The sequence below is a fragment of the Balaenoptera acutorostrata genome, chromosome 11, assembly GCF_949987535.1.
Source record: "Balaenoptera acutorostrata chromosome 11, mBalAcu1.1, whole genome shotgun sequence".
Lineage (NCBI taxonomy): Eukaryota > Metazoa > Chordata > Mammalia > Artiodactyla > Balaenopteridae > Balaenoptera > Balaenoptera acutorostrata.
In genome coordinates this window covers 68,893,265-68,912,478 of record NC_080074.1, presented here as the reverse complement: position 1 = coordinate 68,912,478, position 19,214 = coordinate 68,893,265, and the positions used below count along the sequence as shown (strand labels likewise).

At 37.3% G+C, this 19,214-nt stretch overlaps 1 protein-coding gene across 1 annotated transcript in view; it reads left to right on the top strand.

Annotated features, from left to right (window-relative positions):
- The first annotated feature begins 782 nt into the window (after positions 1–782).
- ARID2 (AT-rich interaction domain 2) overlaps positions 783–19,214 on the top strand; it is a 175,000-nt gene continuing 156,568 nt past the window's right edge. The window contains exons 1-3 of the mRNA XM_007179224.2: positions 783–1,408; positions 1,523–1,616; positions 2,683–2,780. Coding sequence (XP_007179286.2) covers positions 1,317–1,408; positions 1,523–1,616; positions 2,683–2,780 — 284 coding nt within the window. The 5' untranslated portion in view covers positions 783–1,316. The remainder of the gene's footprint in view (positions 1,409–1,522; positions 1,617–2,682; positions 2,781–19,214) is intronic.

Sequence of the window (19,214 nt, the reverse complement as noted above, 5' to 3'; positions counted from 1 at the left end):
ATTGTATTTAATTTATAGTTTGCTAAAGTTAGTTCGTGGATAATTCATGGAAAATGTGCTAACCAGGCCCCCAAATACTAGCACAAGGCTCAGAAAAGCCGATTCTTTTAGACCTTAAAAAAAAAAAAAAGGTGACAGATTGACTTTATTCCGATCAGTGAATGATGCGTAGCGTGAGGAGCTGCCCCTCTGGGATTCCTTTCCCTCCCGAGCGCCACACCGGTTCTGTCGGGCGGGCGGGGATTCCGAGGCGGCCCTTCCAACAGCCGGGCCGGGGACGCGAACATCGCCTCCACCCCTAACCCTGGAACAACCGGTAGTGGCCGTTTCCCCGCGCCTCCCCCCTTTCCGCCGGCTTTGTGTGCGTGTGAAATGTGCGGCACATTGCAGATGAACCCTAAGCCCGGCGAGCCGAGTCTATTGTTCCCCGCGAGGAGCTGCCGGGGCGGTGTGGAGCCAGGCGCAGTGCCGCGGCCGGCCCTCGGGGGTCGCTGTGGGGCGCTGGCTGCCCGGCCGTGGCGGCGGCGCCGGAGGCGGCAGAGAGGGAGGCTGGCGGGGAGGGAAGCGGGCAGGCGGCGCGCAGCGGCTCGGCTGCCGGCGGTGCCTTCTGCCCGGGGACGCCCCGGCCGCGAGGCCGCGCGTGAATGTGTGCGAGGGCCCCGCGGAGCTGCGGCCGGAATACACGCTGTCACCCCGCTTTCCACAAACCACCACACAGACCTCCCCCTCCCCACCCCCAGCCCCGCCTGCCCCAGCCCCGCCGCCGCCGCCGCCGCCGCCGCCGCCGAAACTACCGGGCCTCCGGCCGCCCCGGCCCCTCACCGTCGGCTCGCCTTTCCCCTCGCCCGCTCGCGCGCCCCCGGCAGCAGCACCATGTTGAATCGCGTCCCCGGGCCGAGCCGCCTGGGCCGGCGGCGCTGAGAGGCGGGCGAGAGCCGGGCCGCGGGAGGGAGGGAAGGAAGGGGTGGGGGCCGCGCTCGCCCCGCGGCTTCGCGCGGATCCGGCAGTCGCCTGCCCCTCTAGTTTCGCTCCGATTTCTTTAAACTTTTTTAGAAATTCCCCTCCCTCCTTCCCTCCTCTCCCCTTGGCCTCCTGCTCCCTCCTTCCCCTCCTCCTCCTCCTCCTCCCCCTCCCTCCCTCCCTCCCTGCGCCGCCGCCGCCGCCGCCGCCGCCGCCGCCGCCACCGCCGGCCCATGACTGAGCCCCGCCGCCGCCGGCCGAGGAATGGGCTCCGGGCTCTGGTAGGAAGCGCAGGGAGCGGGGGGCGCTTTTAAAACACCGATCTGGGTTTTTTTAAAACCTCCTTCGAAAAAATAATGGCAAACTCGACGGGGAAGGCGCCTCCGGACGAGCGGAGAAAGGGACTCGCTTTCCTGGACGAGCTGCGGCAGTTCCACCACAGCAGAGGGTGAGAGCAGAACCGGGGGGGCAGCGCCGGGGCGAGCCGGGGCGAACGGGGCTCTCCCGCCCGGGCCGCCGCGGGGTCCCGGCTGACAAGTGCGGGGCTTTCTCTCTCCCGCAGGTCGCCTTTTAAAAAAATCCCTGCGGTGGGTGGGAAGGAGCTGGATCTTCACGGTCTCTACACCAGAGTCACTACTTTAGGCGGATTCGCGAAGGTGAGTGGAAGTTTTAATTTGTATTTCCCTCTCACTGGTCTCCTCCAAAAAGTCTCCTTTGACCCCGGAGTGGGCGCTCGGGGCCGGGGGGGTGGCCCGCGGGGGCCAGAGGCGTTCTTTTCGCTCCCAGCCGGTGGCACGGAGGCGGACGGCGGCGGGGCTGTTTTTGGCCTGGTGGCTCGCGTGCGCGCGGCGGGCGCGGGGCTCGGCGGGCGGGCGGCCCGGCGCCGGCTCGCGCCCTGCCCGGTGCCCGGCCGGCCCGGCGGGGTCTGAGCGCCGCGGCGGGGAGTGCGGGCGTGCGGGGCGCCCGCCCGAGCCCCGCGCCCGCCCCGCGCCCGCGCCCGCCCGCTCGCTCGCGAGTCAGCTCTGCCGCCGCTGCCGCTCTAGCACAGGCGGAGACACAGAGACACACAGACTCTGAGAGCAGTTTTCGTGCAACTCAAAATTAGCGCGGGCAGGTTTAACATCGATAATCGGCTGCGAAATGATCCCGGCAGCCGGGGGCACAGCCTCGGCCCCTTCGCTCTCGGTTTATACAGCTAACAAAAGAAACCAGGACCTGTCTCCAAATAGCCATCTTAGGCTTCAAGGCTAGGCAGAAGCTGTAGGCCTCAAAGAAGGGCCTATGGAGATGGATAGATCTGGGAGAGGGATCGGAATCGGCCCCGGCCCCCCCAGAACCTGCGGACGTCGCTCTCCGGAACAGTATTGATCCTTTTGAACTTTTTTTTTTTTTTTTTAGTGTAAACGGACCGCGTTGAGATTTAAAAGGGGGCGACAGAGGGACTTGCGATTGGTTATTGTCCGGGCTTCAAAAACAAAACAAACCCACCAACCCCCCCCCCCGCCCCCCAAACAAAACAAGTGCTCTTAAATACTGGGCTCTCGGGTGAAAACACGGTGATTCAAGCAGCCCTTGCTTAGTTACTCTTACGGATCGAGCCGAATCACCCACTGATGCCTGAGGTATCTGCAGATCTCTGTAGAATGGGTATTTATTTCAGAGTTAGGTTAGAGTTTTCTTGAATTGTGCACTTTCAGACAAGTGTGGCTGTGTTTTTAACAGGTTTCTGAGAAGAATCAGTGGGGAGAAATTGTTGAAGAGTTCAACTTTCCCAGAAGTTGTTCTAACGCTGCCTTTGCTTTAAAACAGTATTACTTGCGGTGAGTAGTAGTGACTCTTCCAACAGTGTTTGGGAATAAGGGATTTATGGGGAGATTTGTTTTAGCAAAAAGAAAAAAAAAAAATCCCCAAACAAGAAACAAACCTTGCACACCAAAACAGTCTAAACTTCTGTTAATTTCAGTCTGAGAAACATTAAATATACGAAAAGTGAGATTATAAGAAGGTGAAAGTTTTCCTCACCTATTTTGGGATTGTTTACATTTTTCATACAGAATCATTACAGGTGACACCCCACCCCCATCTTGGTAAACATTCTTTGGTGACATAGTTATTGATTGTTTGATATCCACAGAGGGGCAGAAAGGTGATGCTTAGTAAGAGTTAAGATAATTAATGAAACTTCGGATCCCTTGGGAAATTTTTTTCTTTGTTTTGGAAACTCCTTTGCCTTTTAAAATTCTGACTTTAAGATTTTTTTAAAAAATGAAACCTCTGTGTGGAACCGTGTCACTGAGTAGTTTTTCAGTAGAATATTTCTGCATAGCATAGCATGTTGGTGCCTTAAGTGACCAGGATTGTTCTTAAAATATATATATATATAAAATATATATATATATATATTTTTTGGAATTTTTGAATGACTTAAAAACCTTTAAAAGGATTATTATCTATTTAGGAAAATTAGGGATACTGCAAAGTGGAATACTTTGATTTGGATTTTCCTTCATTCTTCCCCTTCTTTTTTGACTATTTATTTGACAAAGTAAATTTCTTATTTAGTTGGCATGTGATACAGTTTAGATAATATATTTTGTGATTCAGCCTTAATTTTTTCTCAGTTTTTCTCCTAGGAATATTTTTATATTGTAATTTATTATGAGGTCATCTTTTATTTTTAATATTTATTTTACTTACCCATAAAGGCTCTTTAGTTGGTGTTTGTTTTTTAAAACTAAAATAATGCTCTTCACATTTATTGCTTTTTAATAATGATGTTATAGGATAACCTTTTAGGTAATGTGGCTTCTGCATAATTTGAGCTTGGCGTTTATCATTGCTCCAAATGCAATATCCAGATGTAGATATTCTGTGTTATGTTCAGCATTCTGGAATAGGAAATGCAGTAATTGCACAGGTGTACTTTCTGTTGGCTATCTTAGATTGACTTCAGGCTTGAAGCTGAAGAGTTTGCAGAACTTTGTGAGTAGTTACTGAGTTACACAGAAGTCTAGAAAATATTAAATATGGTTAGTTGTTATCTCTTGTGAGGGTGTGATGGCATGTGTCAGAGTGCATTTTAAAATAAAAGACTGAAACAAAAAACAAAGTAAAACAAAATTAACCTTCAAAATTGTTGATTTAGTAATGTGGTGAGAAGTAGAAAATTTTTTATTTATGGTGATACTTACTTGCTCATTTTCATTTATAATATTGAGAGGAGTACTGTTAATACATGTCCTGGTTTTCTGGTAATCAGTTTGAACCATTTGGATTTTAGACCGTTTAAAATACATGTTAAGTTATGCCTGATATTTATTGGATGATTGATTGATTGATTTTAATATCCAGAAGGTACTGTATGATATATATGTTTCATGGGATGTGTGTTTTTCTGAAGAGTTTACATTCATACTAATAGAGCTTTAGCATAATCAAATGTCTAGACTCCCAGTTTATTATAAGTTACATAAATATTGTTTTTCCAGTTGTGATTTCTGTCTTGGGATCTATCATCCATTGATGATACTGTTTTTAACAGTAGTAGTTTCAAGATTGTTCACAACTCTATATTGTTCTCGGGTCAGTTTGAGTTTTATGCTCTTATTAGAAGCTACATTTTGAACTATGTCCTTAGCTAAACTTGTTTTTCCTCCATATGTCACTCTCCAGGTTTGTTTTTTGTAGGGTTGTAGCTAGGCTACTAGGAAAAAAGTTGAAGTATTTGTTTTGGAAAATAAAACCATGTGAAGATTTGCATGGCTTGTAAAGAAATACAAAAGAAATATGCTGGTCAAAAATTGGGTACTACCAACCTTGGAAGGTTTTTTCCATAGTGGTGTAATATTGCACAGTTAGAGGACATGTATTATGATGGGTTTTACACCTTCCTCTGAAAAATCTTAACTGGCAGACAGGATGCCAAGCTTTCACAGTAATTCTGTTACTTAACCCTAAGAGTGCCTCTTCATAGTAACCAACAGTAATCAAGTGACTTTGTAAGTTCCCTCTTTGATATGTCAAATTGAGTATCATGGTTTCTGATGAGTAGATAATGCAGTGTGTTTTATAAATCACAGGTGGACTAATTTTTTTTTTAATATGAACTGCTGTTTCATTTGACTTATTGTAAGGACTGTCATTACATGTGTTCTTGTTTAGAAGTTTAAAATTTGCTGACATTCCTCTGTAGTTAGATGGGTAGCTCTTAGCCTGGTATTTTATGATATATTTTCATGATATTGCAGACATTTAAATAAAGAAGAACAAACTAATATGCTGGCCATTCTAACAGACATAGACATCAAATACAGAGACTTGAGTTTAGTGGTCTGCCAAAAGTTAGCTTGATTGTGTCAAACATACACTTATTCAGTTGTAGATTGTCTACAAAAATTTCTCAAGGTCTAAAATTGAAAATGCAATTGATTATTTGTTTTAACATTGGCAGTTAATTTTTAAAAATAAAAGTGCCTACTGATAATGTGTAAAAGTACTATATTTAAAGCTTGGATATTACTCATCTATTATGTCTATGTATTTTGTTTTCACTTAGTTCCGTTCTTGGCATGTACATCTCAATATATTTCACAGATGTTCATTATTAGAATATCTTTATAAGTATAAAAGGATAAGTTAATAATTTCCCACATTTTGTAGATGAAGAAGTTAAAGTGCAAAAGTTTCTAAATGGCTTTAGGGGCATTTGTTAATTGGACAAAAAAGTTGTATTCTTGATATGTGTTCAGTAATATTTAATCTATTATGAATTCACTTTGTTAGTCAAAGTGATTTTAAGAAATTAAAATATAATTGGAAATTACTTATGGTTAAATTTATGCCTGAGTGTATTTATACCCAGTGTTTTCCATATTTACTCAGTTAATTTTATATTTTCATTTTGTTTTGGTGCTAAGATTGGGGGACAATTTACTGCTCTTACTTTTTGTTAAGAATTTGAAACCTTGGTATGAAGATTTAGGTAAATATTTCAAATAGTTGAAGAATTTTGTTTTAGCTTACTGATGCCAATAGTACAGCTATAGTCAAGGTTAAGTTGATGTTTCCATTATAAAACTTGATTTTTTGAAAAGGAGGTGAAATACCTTGGACTTAAAAAAATTTTTTGTACAACACTGTACATTACTGATTTTCTTATAAAATTATTTTTTTACATGTACCTACCTTTGGAATAGTCAGAAACTTAATTGTAGAATTGTACCCGCTATAGTGAATTTTCAGTTTCATTGTGAATTTATTTATTTTTTTCCCCCCTTGGTGGATGAAGTCCTGCCTTAAATTATACCAATTAAAGTTTATATTTATCAGGTAAACAGAATGAATACACTTGTGTGCTGGGTGGTTAGTGTCTACCATGTAGATCACTTTTTTTTAAGAGAAAGTCTTTTATGAATCATGAGGTTAAATGAAAGAATGCTTCAAAACTGTAATATAAGTAAATAAAGTAATACATTGAGTTTGTGTATCAACAGAATTGATAAATGGAGATTGCTCTCCTTATTTAAGGAAGGAAAATAAAAGTAATATGAAGACTGGAAGAAAAATTGTATCTAAATAAATTATTCATATATGCATTTTAAAATTAATTTTGTAAACTATAACCTTTCATTTTGAACAAACCTGATTTTGATATCTTCTCATATTCTGTTACAGTTTAGAGGGTGTGCAAACTTGTTGAAAGGAGGAGTGGAAAGTAGAAAAAGTTGAAAGACTTATGAGACCTCAGCTAGGTTAGTGTTGTGTCTTAGAAACCATGTTTTAAATAGCTTAAATTTGCCCTCAAGTAGAAATAAATCTAACTCTTTCCAGGGTGGATAGTTTTCACTGAGGACACAAACTAAGAACTTAACTGTAACTCCCAGAAATGTTTATATGCTTTTTTGCATTTAAATTTTCTGCCTTAGCTGTGAATGAAAATTGTCTGCTTCTAAAGAGGGGCACTCTTATAATCCTACCTCTTCTCTGTTGTTGATTATTTTCAGTTGGTTGTGTGTAAAATCCACTATGACTGATAGAGAAGTATGTCACTTCTGTGAATATTTTATAATCTGAAATGAAATGATATTGGAAGTTGGAAAAGGAAGGAAAAACAAACATTTTAATTCACTGGAATGTAGGTGCGTTAGTCAGTGAGTAAGTACTCAGTACTGCATGTTTTTAGGTAAAGTATTTAGAGTGTTTTTCATTCTTATTTGGGGGAAGGCTGCTTATTGGGCATTTTCCAGAGTGGTACAGTCCCTCCACAAGTTTGCTAGTAAATACAGGGTTTGTTTGAATTAGGAAGTAGAGGACATATGGGGAGAGGTTCTCTTTCTACTGCTTTCATCTGGCACCACCATCGTCGCCACACTCTTGGGTATTCAGGATCAATTCGAGTGGAGATTCCCAATTTGTGCTGTATGAAGCACTTGTTTTCCTGAAATGTCAGTATGTTTCCTTGAAAAAAGACTAAATGAATTTGAGTAATAACGATAAATTTGTGTTACTTCATTGAAGGACGTCGTAGAGACTGTATTTTGTTAATGTGAGTTGTGGATCTCAAGACAATTTGGAGAAACACTATTTATTACCTCCCTGCCTCCACCTATGGTAAATGATGGTTCCCAAACACTACCGTACATCGCAGGGGAATGTTTGCGGAACATCTGCTAAGTTCTGTGGAGCACAGTTTGGGAAACCCTGAGCTAGAAGTAATGAGGGTAAAGGAAGAAAAATTTTAAATATGGAAAATGAGAAATGAGAGGTAATTATGTATATTTATATAGATATATATAAATACAGATTTAAATGATTTTTATGGTTCTATTATTTGCTTATCTTTATCAATTGCTGTGCAGAATTATATTGGTAATACTTAAATAGTTGTTCGAATAGGGGACATTAAAATTATCTTGTGTTCATTGCCAGGAAGAGAAAGGTAGCCAAATCATTGGTCACATTGTTTTGCAGAATAGTAATTACTTTTGTTGAAATATGATAGTCATGCTAAAATATGTATTTGCTTCAGTTCCACCATTTCAAAAACATAGGTCATAATCATGAATTTTGACTTTAGGGAAAGCTGTTTAGAAGTAGATCTTGGTTTAAGGACCAAACTTACTGGAGATAAAAATGGAGACGTTAGAATTAAAGATTGTCATCAAATATTTTATGGTTTGAAATTGTAAGCATAATTGTTATGAAAAGCAAAAGCATTGGCTTTTGAATTTAAAATAAATGTAAATAATATGGTTAGTTCAGTTATCCATAGTAGAGTTCAGGAAATAGGCAGGTTGATTCTTTTTATTCAGAAGTACACAAAAATGTATATATGGTGATTGATACTAGTATTGGTTACCTATCGTAAAGGTTATTAATGGATTCACTTAGGATATAAAACTTTTGGGGGACCTGGAATATAGAGATGGTTTAGAGCAAATTGTCACTCTCAGTAGCATTCAGGTTTTCTATGAATTTTATTGTGCTTTCCAAGAATTGTCTTATTAAAATAGGGTCTAACATATATTTTTTTGTTTCAAACATTAAAAAGTATCACTTGTGCTTGGATACTTTTTGAGTATTCATTACGCTGTGAATTCAAAGTTAATTCGTTTCTACAAGATATATACCCTTGTGACTAAGTATATTGCAGTGATCTATTGCTGGAACTGGAATCTCTTGGTGATATCTAGGAATAGATACTGCATTATGAATTATTGTCCCCAAATGATAGATTCATACTTCCATCAATATCTAAATTAGTGTTTGCAGATCCACCCCATCTTACTGCAAGAGAATTTTATGGTGGGGCTGAATCTCTTGTTTTGGCTCTTTTATCTCATTAGTCTCTTAACAGCTCCCTTTTCCTATCATGCTACTGATTTATTGAAGTAATGGGGTCAGTTGTCCTTTAGAATGCCCTAAATTCTAGATTTGGTTGACTTCTTCCTTCTAGTGTCAGTTAACTTGTTCCTCTATCCCCTGTATCTATTTCCTAAAAACTATTAGATTTAAAGATTGAAAAAATTCAAGTTTAGTATTTTAGGTGTACTTTAATAGGTAGTGCTGTGCTTTTCATCAGATTATGAGGCATATAATGTTTAGTTGTCCTGTTTTAGTGGTGCTAAGATTGATCAGTGGTTTTATGACTTAATGGTCTAAAACACTGTATTTTTTTAAAGTATGCCCCAGGTGATTCTTAAGTACACTGAAGTTTGAGAACAGCTGATCTAAGTGTTGGAATTAAACCAATTGAGTTGCTGAGATAACTGGTTTAACTTGGCACCAACATGTTGGCCAGGGCTGTATCCAGAGCAAAACCTCTAGGTGACATCTGGTCTAGGGGCACCTGCTCAAGCTGCACCTGTCATCTCTAAGCAGAGCCTGGACACACCCTACTTTGTTTCTGGGCTCTAGAGAAGATAACAAGGGCTCCTCTTAAGTTAAGGGGAAAAAAAGGGGTAAATGAACTACCAATTTGAGCTTATCCTAACTGTATTTGTATAGTAACTTGGATTTTTAAAATTTAATTAAAAATAAAATTTCTTAATATCTAGGTTTTGTTTTTAAATACGACTTTATAATATTTTCCCCAAATGGAATGCCATTTATTTTATTGAATTTACTGACCGCTTTTTCTCTTTGTGAGGATTTTGTTGGTCTATCTCAGTACTGCTTAGGGGAGTTAACTTATATTGTATAAATTCCTTTAAAAATAACAATACTAACAATAGCTTGTCTTGTTTAATGCGCTTTAGCTTCATGTTTCAAACTTATCGTATGTGAGATTTTATTTTTATCATTTCAGATTTCAGAAGTAATTGATGTTATTTAATCTCAGAAAAAATAACACTTAGAAAAGAATTTCTTTACACCACTCAGACTCTTTTCTTCTGGAGCATATGGGCTACTGAAAAAAAACAAAAAAGGCTGTAGGTTATATGCAACTTTCAATCTTAAGTGTCAGCCATAATTGCCACTTGGTAAGGTTTATTTTATATATTTTCAAACCACACTTTCTCCCCTTTACCTTTCCATTCTTTTCCCTGGCGATAGACCTGCTTTACATTTTACAAAGCTTTGTTTTATACATAACCCTCCATTATCCACAGTTGTTAAATATCTTCAGGTATATTCCATGACCTAGTATGTTTATCTTTTGCTTCTTTCAGTAAATGATTTTTTTCATTACTGTGTAATGGGACCAAGCCAAAGTGTTGCTTTTTATGAAGTAGGATTTGAATAAAGTTGTACAAGAATATTGTTTGAATATACATCTTAATGGGATATATGGCAAGTATCTTTAGTTCTTTCTTTCTGAGTTCTTAACTGTTGTACTTGGTAAATTCTTACTTACAGTGTTCAGTGGTCAGCTGCTCTGTGCGCAGAGATGATGTTTATTATATAATTATAATATACACATCTTTCATGGTGACGTGTTTTCAAATGAAATTTGTTTTTGCTCCTCTCCTAGCCCACTGGCTATTTTAAATAAATAAAATGTTAATATAACATACATGAGGTCAGTAGGAACATTCTTCCATTAAAATAAGACAAAGAAGAGACCATAGTTAGGGCCCTAACCTGTTGTACTTTAGAGGTGGGGTTGAATTTAAATGTGTCAGTAATAATGCCCAAGTTGATCACACTTTCCATAATGGTTCATAGGTTAAGTAAATTTTCAATGTACTTGAGCACAGATCAGACCACTTAGTACTTCATAAACAGTATTTAGTACCTAAGCAGGCTGTACCTCCAAGTGCACTCACAAGTAATAGGTCAAGAGTGCTTAAGTGGTTTGGTATAATCTTTTTAGTTTACACCATTAAAAAGTCAAACTTCTGAATTTTTGAATAGTTTTTCCAGGTAGCCCCCCATTGCGATGTATTAATTTAGTAGTAAAAAATCTGGTTGAGAGAGAAATGATAAACCTATCATTTTTTGTCCTTCCTATGTTTTCTTTTTTCAGAATTGTTAAATCTTTTTTTCGCTTTCTGTATGTGAATTCTTGTTTACACTTCATTTATATTGACCAATTGTTATTTTGCCACATTTGCTTTGTGTTTTCCTTTTTATATGTGATGGTGTGTATACATATATACACACATTATTATAATTGTTATCATTACAGTTGTTTAATCATTTGCTGTCATTACAGTTATAATGCCCTTTCCTCCTAATTAAGTGTATATTACTTAAGAATAAAAACATTCTCTTATATAACAATAGTAAAATAATCAAATTCAGAAAACTTAACATGAATATAATCATATTATCTGTATTATATACAGATCTTATTCAAATTTTACCAGTTGCCCCAAAGATGTCTTATAGCTGTCATACCCACCCATCCCTAATCTGTGATCTTGTATCACATTTAGTTATCTCTAGTTCTTCAGTCTTTTGTGATGCTACCATTTTTGAAGAGTATGGGTCAACTGTGCTATAAAATTTGGATTTTTCTGAGGTTTTTTTCAGGATTAGATTTAGGTTAAGCATTTTTGGCAGGCGGTATGTGATGTCACTTTGTCCTATTATTGCTGACATTAACTTTGGTTAAGGTGGTGTCCTCCTGGTTTCTCCACTGTAAAGTTTCCATTTTTTGTTTTGTAATTAGCAAATGACCCGTGGAGACGTACTTTGAGACTGTAAATATCTTGCTCACTGTCAAACTTTTACCTAGTGGTTTTAATATCCATTGATGATTCTTGCCTGAATCAATTATTATGATGGCTGTATGATGTTTATTTTCTAATTTTATCATTTCTTCTACATCTTATTAGTTGGCAATCTATGATACGGAAAATATTTTTATTTTTTATTTATTAGAGTTTTATATTATACAATGGATTAAAGTCTATTACAGTTATGCATTTTGCTGCTTCAGTTTGGCCAGGAGGAGCCCTTTCAAGCTGCCTTCTGTGTATTTTTATCAAGTTACTATTATTTTTGAGCTCTTTCTTGCTTTCTGACAAAATAAGATCTTCTAGAGTCAACTTGTGTTTTGCTTTCCCTGCTGTAGCATCAGCTATTTCTTCAAGAAGTCCTGGTAGTGTGGAATGGTATATAGAAACCAAATCTGGGTGGTAGATGTACCCATTGTTATTGGGTTATCTTTTCTTCTGGGCCCTTTCAGAGGACAGAGCTAGGAAGTTTACTTATTTTAAATATGAATATACACATTTTGCAAATCATAAGGCTATACTGATATCTCTAATTACAATCCACACACGTTTTCTCTTGCCTTCTTCCATTCCATGTATCTCCCTTTAACCGCATTGAGAACCCTAATTCCTAACACCAGTGTATTTACTTATCTTGCTAGTTTTGTAACACATAGAGAATAGTTTCAGAATTGTTATACCCATACCACTACAAACAACAAACCTGCCAAGTAGAGTTACAAATTTGTTTGCATTTCTTTTTGTGTTCAGACTGACTTTATATCTGTAAATAATTGTGTTAAAAAAGGTTCACAGTGACTGGATTCTGTTTTTCTGGGTATAGTTATTCACTTAAAACAGTAAAGTTCACATTTTTTCCGTTTGTATTCAATTTTGTGTTTTCCCCATTATTTGTTCCTTTAATTTTATTTATGAATATATAAAACCCTTAAGATTCTAAAAGCAAAATTTAAGCAAAGATATGCTTGGAGTTTACTCTCTACCCTCTTTTCTTCCCTGTCACTTCTGCCCCATTCCTACCCATGCTTTTTTGGTAACCAGTAGTTTCTGGTTATCCTTCCTGTTTTTTTGTTTGTGTTTTGTTTTGTAAAAATGAGGTATATACATGCATTTTTAGTTCCCCATCTTAACATTAAGAATGCACACTATTTTTTTATTTTGCTTTTTTTCACTTAATGTATTGGGTTGGCCAAAATGTTTGTGCGGGTTTTTATACGACGTTACGGAAAACCCGAACGAACTTTTTGGCCAGCCCAATATCTTGCCTGTCACTCTAAAGTTCATAAAGTTCTTTTGTTTTTAACAGCTGCATAGTATTCCATTGTGTGGTTATATCCTACTTTATTCATCCAGTCTCCTACATAATGACACTTAGGTTGTTTCCAGTATTTTACAATAACAAATAATGTCACATGAATAATCTGCAAATCTAGTAGCCTTATGCAAACCTATTTTCAAATTTTTGGAGATGGATCTTCAGAGTAAATTACTAAAGTGGGGGTTGATGCAATAATCAAAGAATAAAGGCATATGTATTTGATTAAATTCTGCCAAATTCCCACCAGATTCTCTCCAAGTAGGAGAGAACTATTTTGCATTCCCATCAGCAGTATATGAAGGTACCTGTTTCCCATAGCCTTACCATGTGTTTCTCAAGCTTTTGAAGTTCTATTGATCTGGGGGGGTTAAGAAATGGTATGTCACTATATTGTAATTATTGTGGCTTTATATAGCATGTTTTAATATTCGGTAGTGCCATTCCCATCTCATAGTTCTTTTTTTACAAGGTTTTCTTGGGTATTTGTTTATGGTTTTTTTTCCATATGAACTTTAGCATTAATTTGTTCTAGTTCAGAAAAAAGCTTTTTCTTTCTTTTTTTTTTTAAATGGGGATTGCATTAAATTAAAAACAATTACCTTAGGAGAATGGACATGATGATATTGAGTTTACCTAGCCAAGAAAAATGAAAGTCTTCTATTCAATCTTTTTGTGTCATTCAAGAGTCTAAAGTTTTCCTTTTACAGGTTTTTGACATTTCTTAAGTTTATTCTTAAGTATATTATCATTTTTCTTGCTATTGTAAATGTGGTTTTCTCTTCCATTATATCTTCTAATTAGTTATCATTTATATGAAAGTTACTGATTTTTTATATTGTAATCTGGCACCTTAATTGTTTTGCCGCTTGTATTAGTTTTATCATTGATTAAAAAATTTTTTTAGACGTACTAGTATGTCATCTGCAAATGGGGATAGCTTTACTTCTTTTCTAAATTTTACGCCTTTAATCATTTTCTTTTGTCTGATTGTATTGGCCACTTTGAAATAGTTAGGGAGACGAGGGCATCTTTTCCTTGCCTTGATGCTGACCTTAGTTGGATGGTTCTATCATTTCCTCATTGAGTAGGACACTGCCTGCTGTGTGCTCTTGATGCAGTCTTAGCTCTGTATGTTCTATTAACATAGTATTCCTATATCTGTAATGAATAATACTGTTAGACTTAAAAGTCAGATTTAGTGATATCCTTCATATGTTTATCTACTAGTGTTTGACTAATTTTTCAAAATCTGTGATTATTATCAGTGTTCAAGAGAGGAACTAATACTGATTATTAAAAATTTTAAATCTTATTTTGCAGCTTATGCTTGAATGTGAATATTTCTCATCTTCTAGGAATTTAATATATAAATAAAAATCAGCTAAAATGCTAAATGATAACTTTGGAGGAAAATTACCTTTGTCTATCTGTCCATTAAGAACTCTTCACTATTTCATTCTTTGCTGGCCATTGCATCACTGGTTATACAAAAACAAGGCAATAATTTTGTTTTTGTTTTTAATTCATTGCTTGATTTCTATGTTATTAAGACTAGGATAAACTACGATTTGATAGTTGTTTGATTTTTATCTTCTCAAGCTGAGAAGTAGTTGTCTTTATTTACAAGTCATCTTTATAGGTTATCTACCCTGTGGAGATGAAAAGCAAATTCATGCTTTAGTTACAACCAGAAATCTTAAATGTTTGGGTCTGTCCATTCAAATCCATTATCACTAAATCAAATGTGTTATGTTTTTACATTGTATATTTGATCCTCAGAATTAGATATAATTTGGATATTAAAGTCTTGCTAATTCTGAGAGTTACTTAGAACATTCCTCCTTCTTTATTCCCCTGTTTGTAAACTCTGGGGGTTAGTTTAAGTGGATGCGTGTGTACGTGTGCACACATGCAGCACTATTTATTAGCTTTAAGCAAATTGCTTGGTAATTTCTTGGTCAGTTTTTGGTCATACCAAATCTTATAGATATTTACCTTACACATTTAAGTCTTACACATTTAAGGAGCTAAGTTGCAGTAGACATTAAATATTATATGCAAATATGATGTTTTATAGAGGCCTAGTAATATAGCTTATGGAGCCTGAAAACTTAGATTCCTAAAGATAGGAGCAAGAAGTATGTACTTAGCAACAGTTGGATATGACTACTGAACCTATCAATTCATAGCATCATCATTCTTAGCTAGAAGGGCTTTTAAGAAGGTGGTCTAGCCCCAGGCTTTTTGGTAGGCTAGAAATAAGGATATTTTTTCTGGTGGGCCTGCATAAGGATAATTGAATTGTCTTAGGTCACTATTACTGAATGATAGGAGGGGGAATGTAGAAGCCAATTCAGAGCTTCCTTTATTACTCTAGCTACTCTATTGTGATTTAAAAGGAATAAATGTAGAAATTGTTGAGATTTCTTTGCTACTACAAAACATGACCTTTACTTTTACTTTAAGATGACTTTACTGACTTATACCATCTCTGAGGCATAGGTATTAAATTGTTGGCCAGTAGCGGTGATAAATAAGCACATGATTTATCATTTGTATCCAACAGTCTTATCTCTTTCCCTTTCCTGTCCAAAGGATTATGTTTTATAAGAGAGGTGAGTATTATTGGAGAACCCACAGCAAAATATAACAATCACTGGGAAAAGTCACTTTTTCTTCAGATATTCCATATTTTAAAATGTTTTTCTTGGAAAAAGTTAAATTTGCTTATTTGATAAAGCTGGCCCCTATTTTTTTTTTTAAATAACAGGAATACTAATTTAAAGTTTTCAATCTGATACATTATTTTTTAGATGGAGACCTCTACTGGAAGTATGAAGCAATAGATGGATTCTAGTATACATTGTAAAATATCTAGACAAAGGAATGGTAGGGAGATTTATTTTTAAAATAGTCACTGTAAAGTATCCTAGAGATCTTTAAAAGAATCTTTCTATGATACTTTAGATAATAATGTACTTTTGGTTTATGACGTCATCTTAAGTTTTTAAAAAGCAGAATTTTGTCTTTTCTTAGCTGTTTATTAAATTTGCCATGTGCCAAGCACTGTACCAAATGATTATAATAACTCATTTCTTCTTCATACCTCCCAATCACATAGGTACTGTTACTATTATCCTGATGTTAAAGAAGAGAAAACAGGACAAAGGAGTTTAAGAATCTTGTCCAAGGTCACACAGTTAGTAATTTTAGGAGCTAGTATTCGAACCTGGGCTATCTAGCTCTAAAAAAGGCGTGCTGTATTGTTTTCCCCGAACTCCACGTGGTTTCGTCTTTATTAAAAAAGTGTGTGAAGAGAAGCACCTGAAGGGAATACTAGCAAAATATGAAAATAGTTGGGGTAGTTGTGGGATTGTGGCTTTTTATTTAAAAATCTTTTAATCTTTTTACAAAAGACTTGTTTGCTGCAGTACAGTTTATATAGTATAGCTCATTTTTACAGGTATTCATCTCACTGGATTTTTACAGCTTTACAAAATAGGTATCATCCTATCTTACAGATGAGGAAAAAAGCCTTTAAGTATCATTGCTAATAAGTAATGGGGTCAGAATTAGAGTTTAGTTTTGTGAATTATAATTTGCTGCTCTTATTTTACCACCAAAGTCTTGGGGGCCAAGTACTTTTAAGAAAAAATTTATTTACCTCTTAAAGCTCCTAATTCAACATTGATACATTGTAGTTGTACTGAATCAGATCCCCTGCCATGGGGAGGTTCTTATGAACTCTGGTGGGTATGGTGGGCCTTTCAGCAAATGGGGAATCTAATTTGGGAAATTCTGAATGAATTGAAAAATTCTAAACAGAATTAGTAGTATAGTATCCCATTGATGTGGCCCTAAGCTTAACCTTTTCTTGTGCGGTTCTATGAAACAAGCACCAAGAGTCAGTTCTAGTAGAATGTATATTAGCATTGTGATAAATGTGGCATTTTGTGCAATTTTATGTAGCACTTAAAAAATTTCTTTTAGGTGAACTAGACACCCATCTCTTTTTATAAGCTAAAACAGAAGAGAATCTTGTGTAAGGTAAGAGTTGATCCAGAGTAATACTGGTTTTGTTCAAACTAGCATGTAATGATCCAAGGATTTTGCAAACAACTATTGTTTTTGAAGAACTGGATACTGGAAATGATGTGATAACTCAGTGGAGGCATTTTGGGTGTCAGGAATGTTCATTATCATCATAATAATAGCTAACATATATTGAACATTCACTGTTTTCCAGGCATTTTGCTCAACCTGCATTATTCTAATCCTCAAAACCATCCTGCAAGATTGATATCAACATCATCATTTTATAGATACGGAAACTAAGGTTTAGAGAAGTTAAGTTAACTTGCACAAGGTCACACAACTACAAAGTGGTGGAGCTGGAATTTGATCCAGGTCTTCTGGCCACCAGAGACCAAACGTTTAACCATATGCAGCCTACTGCCCTTTATTCATTCAGTGAATAATAGCTGATCATTTATCATTTCTCAGACACTGTTCTATGCACTGGACATACATCAGTAATGAAAACAGAAAAAACTTTCCCTGTTGGAGCTAGGGAAAGGAGACATAGTAAACAAATAAGTAAAACCAGGTATATTAGAAAACAAGTAAAACCAGGTATATTAGATAATAGTAAGTGCAAGAAAAAAAAAAAAGCAGATAAAGGAGATAGTTTTTGGATGGGGAGAGTGTTACATCTTTAGATAGAGCGGACTGGAAAGTCTAAGAGGATGGCATTTGAATAAAGACCCAAGGAAGATGAAGGAGCAAACCAGGTGGATATCTGGGATGAGTCTACAAACAACAGTGGGGCATGCTTGGTATGTTCAAGAAACAGCAAGGAGGCCATTCTGGCTAGAGTTAGTGAGTAAAGAAGAGAGGAGTTGGAGATGATTAGATCAGAGAGATAATAGAAAGCTGGTGGCAGATCTTGTAGGGCCTGTGTAAAGTCCTGGCCTTTTACTGAAGCCATTGGAGGATTTTGAGCAGTAAAATGCCATTATCTGGATCTCTCTGGGTGCTTTGTTATATATAGATGAAGGGTGAGGGTTAAGGGCAGAAGCAAGGAGACATGTTAGAAGGCTAATAATTGGTGAAAAATGATGATTTGTACCAACGAGATTCATAGCTGTTGAGGTGGTGTAAGTAGCCATATTTTGGATATTTGAAGTTTCAAATCTAAAACTTTTCAGGCTTTAATTAGCAGATACCTGCTCAGACATTTACTGGGAACCTATCAGGTGTCAAGTTTCATACTTTTCCAATTATAAACTTTATTCTCCTTAACTATCATAGTATAGTAACACATGCTCATTATGTAAAATCTAGAAAATAGATGGGGAGAATAGTGAGTACTATTAATATAATTTTCTCTTAGTTTTCTCTTAGTCTTTTGTCATAAGGATTGAACCTAAAAATCTATCTACAGTAAACTGACTCTCTCTTTTCTTAGTAAAATGTTAGCTCCATTAGAGCAGGAGCCATGCTCTTTATTTCTCTATCTTGGGTACCTAACACAGTGTCTGCTTTATAAGTAAGTGCTCAGTACTGCTGCTTCTGTTTGAATTAACTGTGCTAGTCAGTTGGGTGCCATATCCTTGCACATTCTTTGAGGAGATATTGTGGGTTTTTTTCATTTGTTTTGAGGTTTGGTGAATGGACAGTCAGTAAGTGTTGGTAGACTTAATGTACTCTGAACTCCAGCCATACTTTTCTATTTATAGTTCTCTAAACGTGCCAAGTTTTTCTCCTTTCTTTGCCTTTGTATGTGCTGTTTTCTCTGCCTGGAACTCCTTTCCCTACTTCTGTGCCTGACATACTCCTACCCATCTTTGAAATTTAACATAAATGTCACCTTCTCTGAAAAGCCTTTTATCTTTTCAAACGGCTTTAAGTGATCCTTCTTTATGGTCCCACTTTCCCGCCATTTATACCTCTATTACAAACACTGCTGTAATGACTTTTTCATGTCTGTCTTTAGAGCACTGTGAGCCCAAGGAGTAGGGACTTAGTTTTATGTATATTTGTGGCCCCATCATCATAATACAATGCTTATTAGTGCGTAAGAGTTACTGTGTGGCTAATGGAATCAATGAATGAGTGCTGGAAGGGGTCATCGGAAGTCAGAAAAGAAGGAAATCAGTTTGGTTTGAGGGTAGAGAGGAGCTTATTTTAGAGGCCTCGAGCTTTGCATAAAAAGGCTAGTTGGATTCAGATAGAAAAAAAAAGGGGGACAGGAA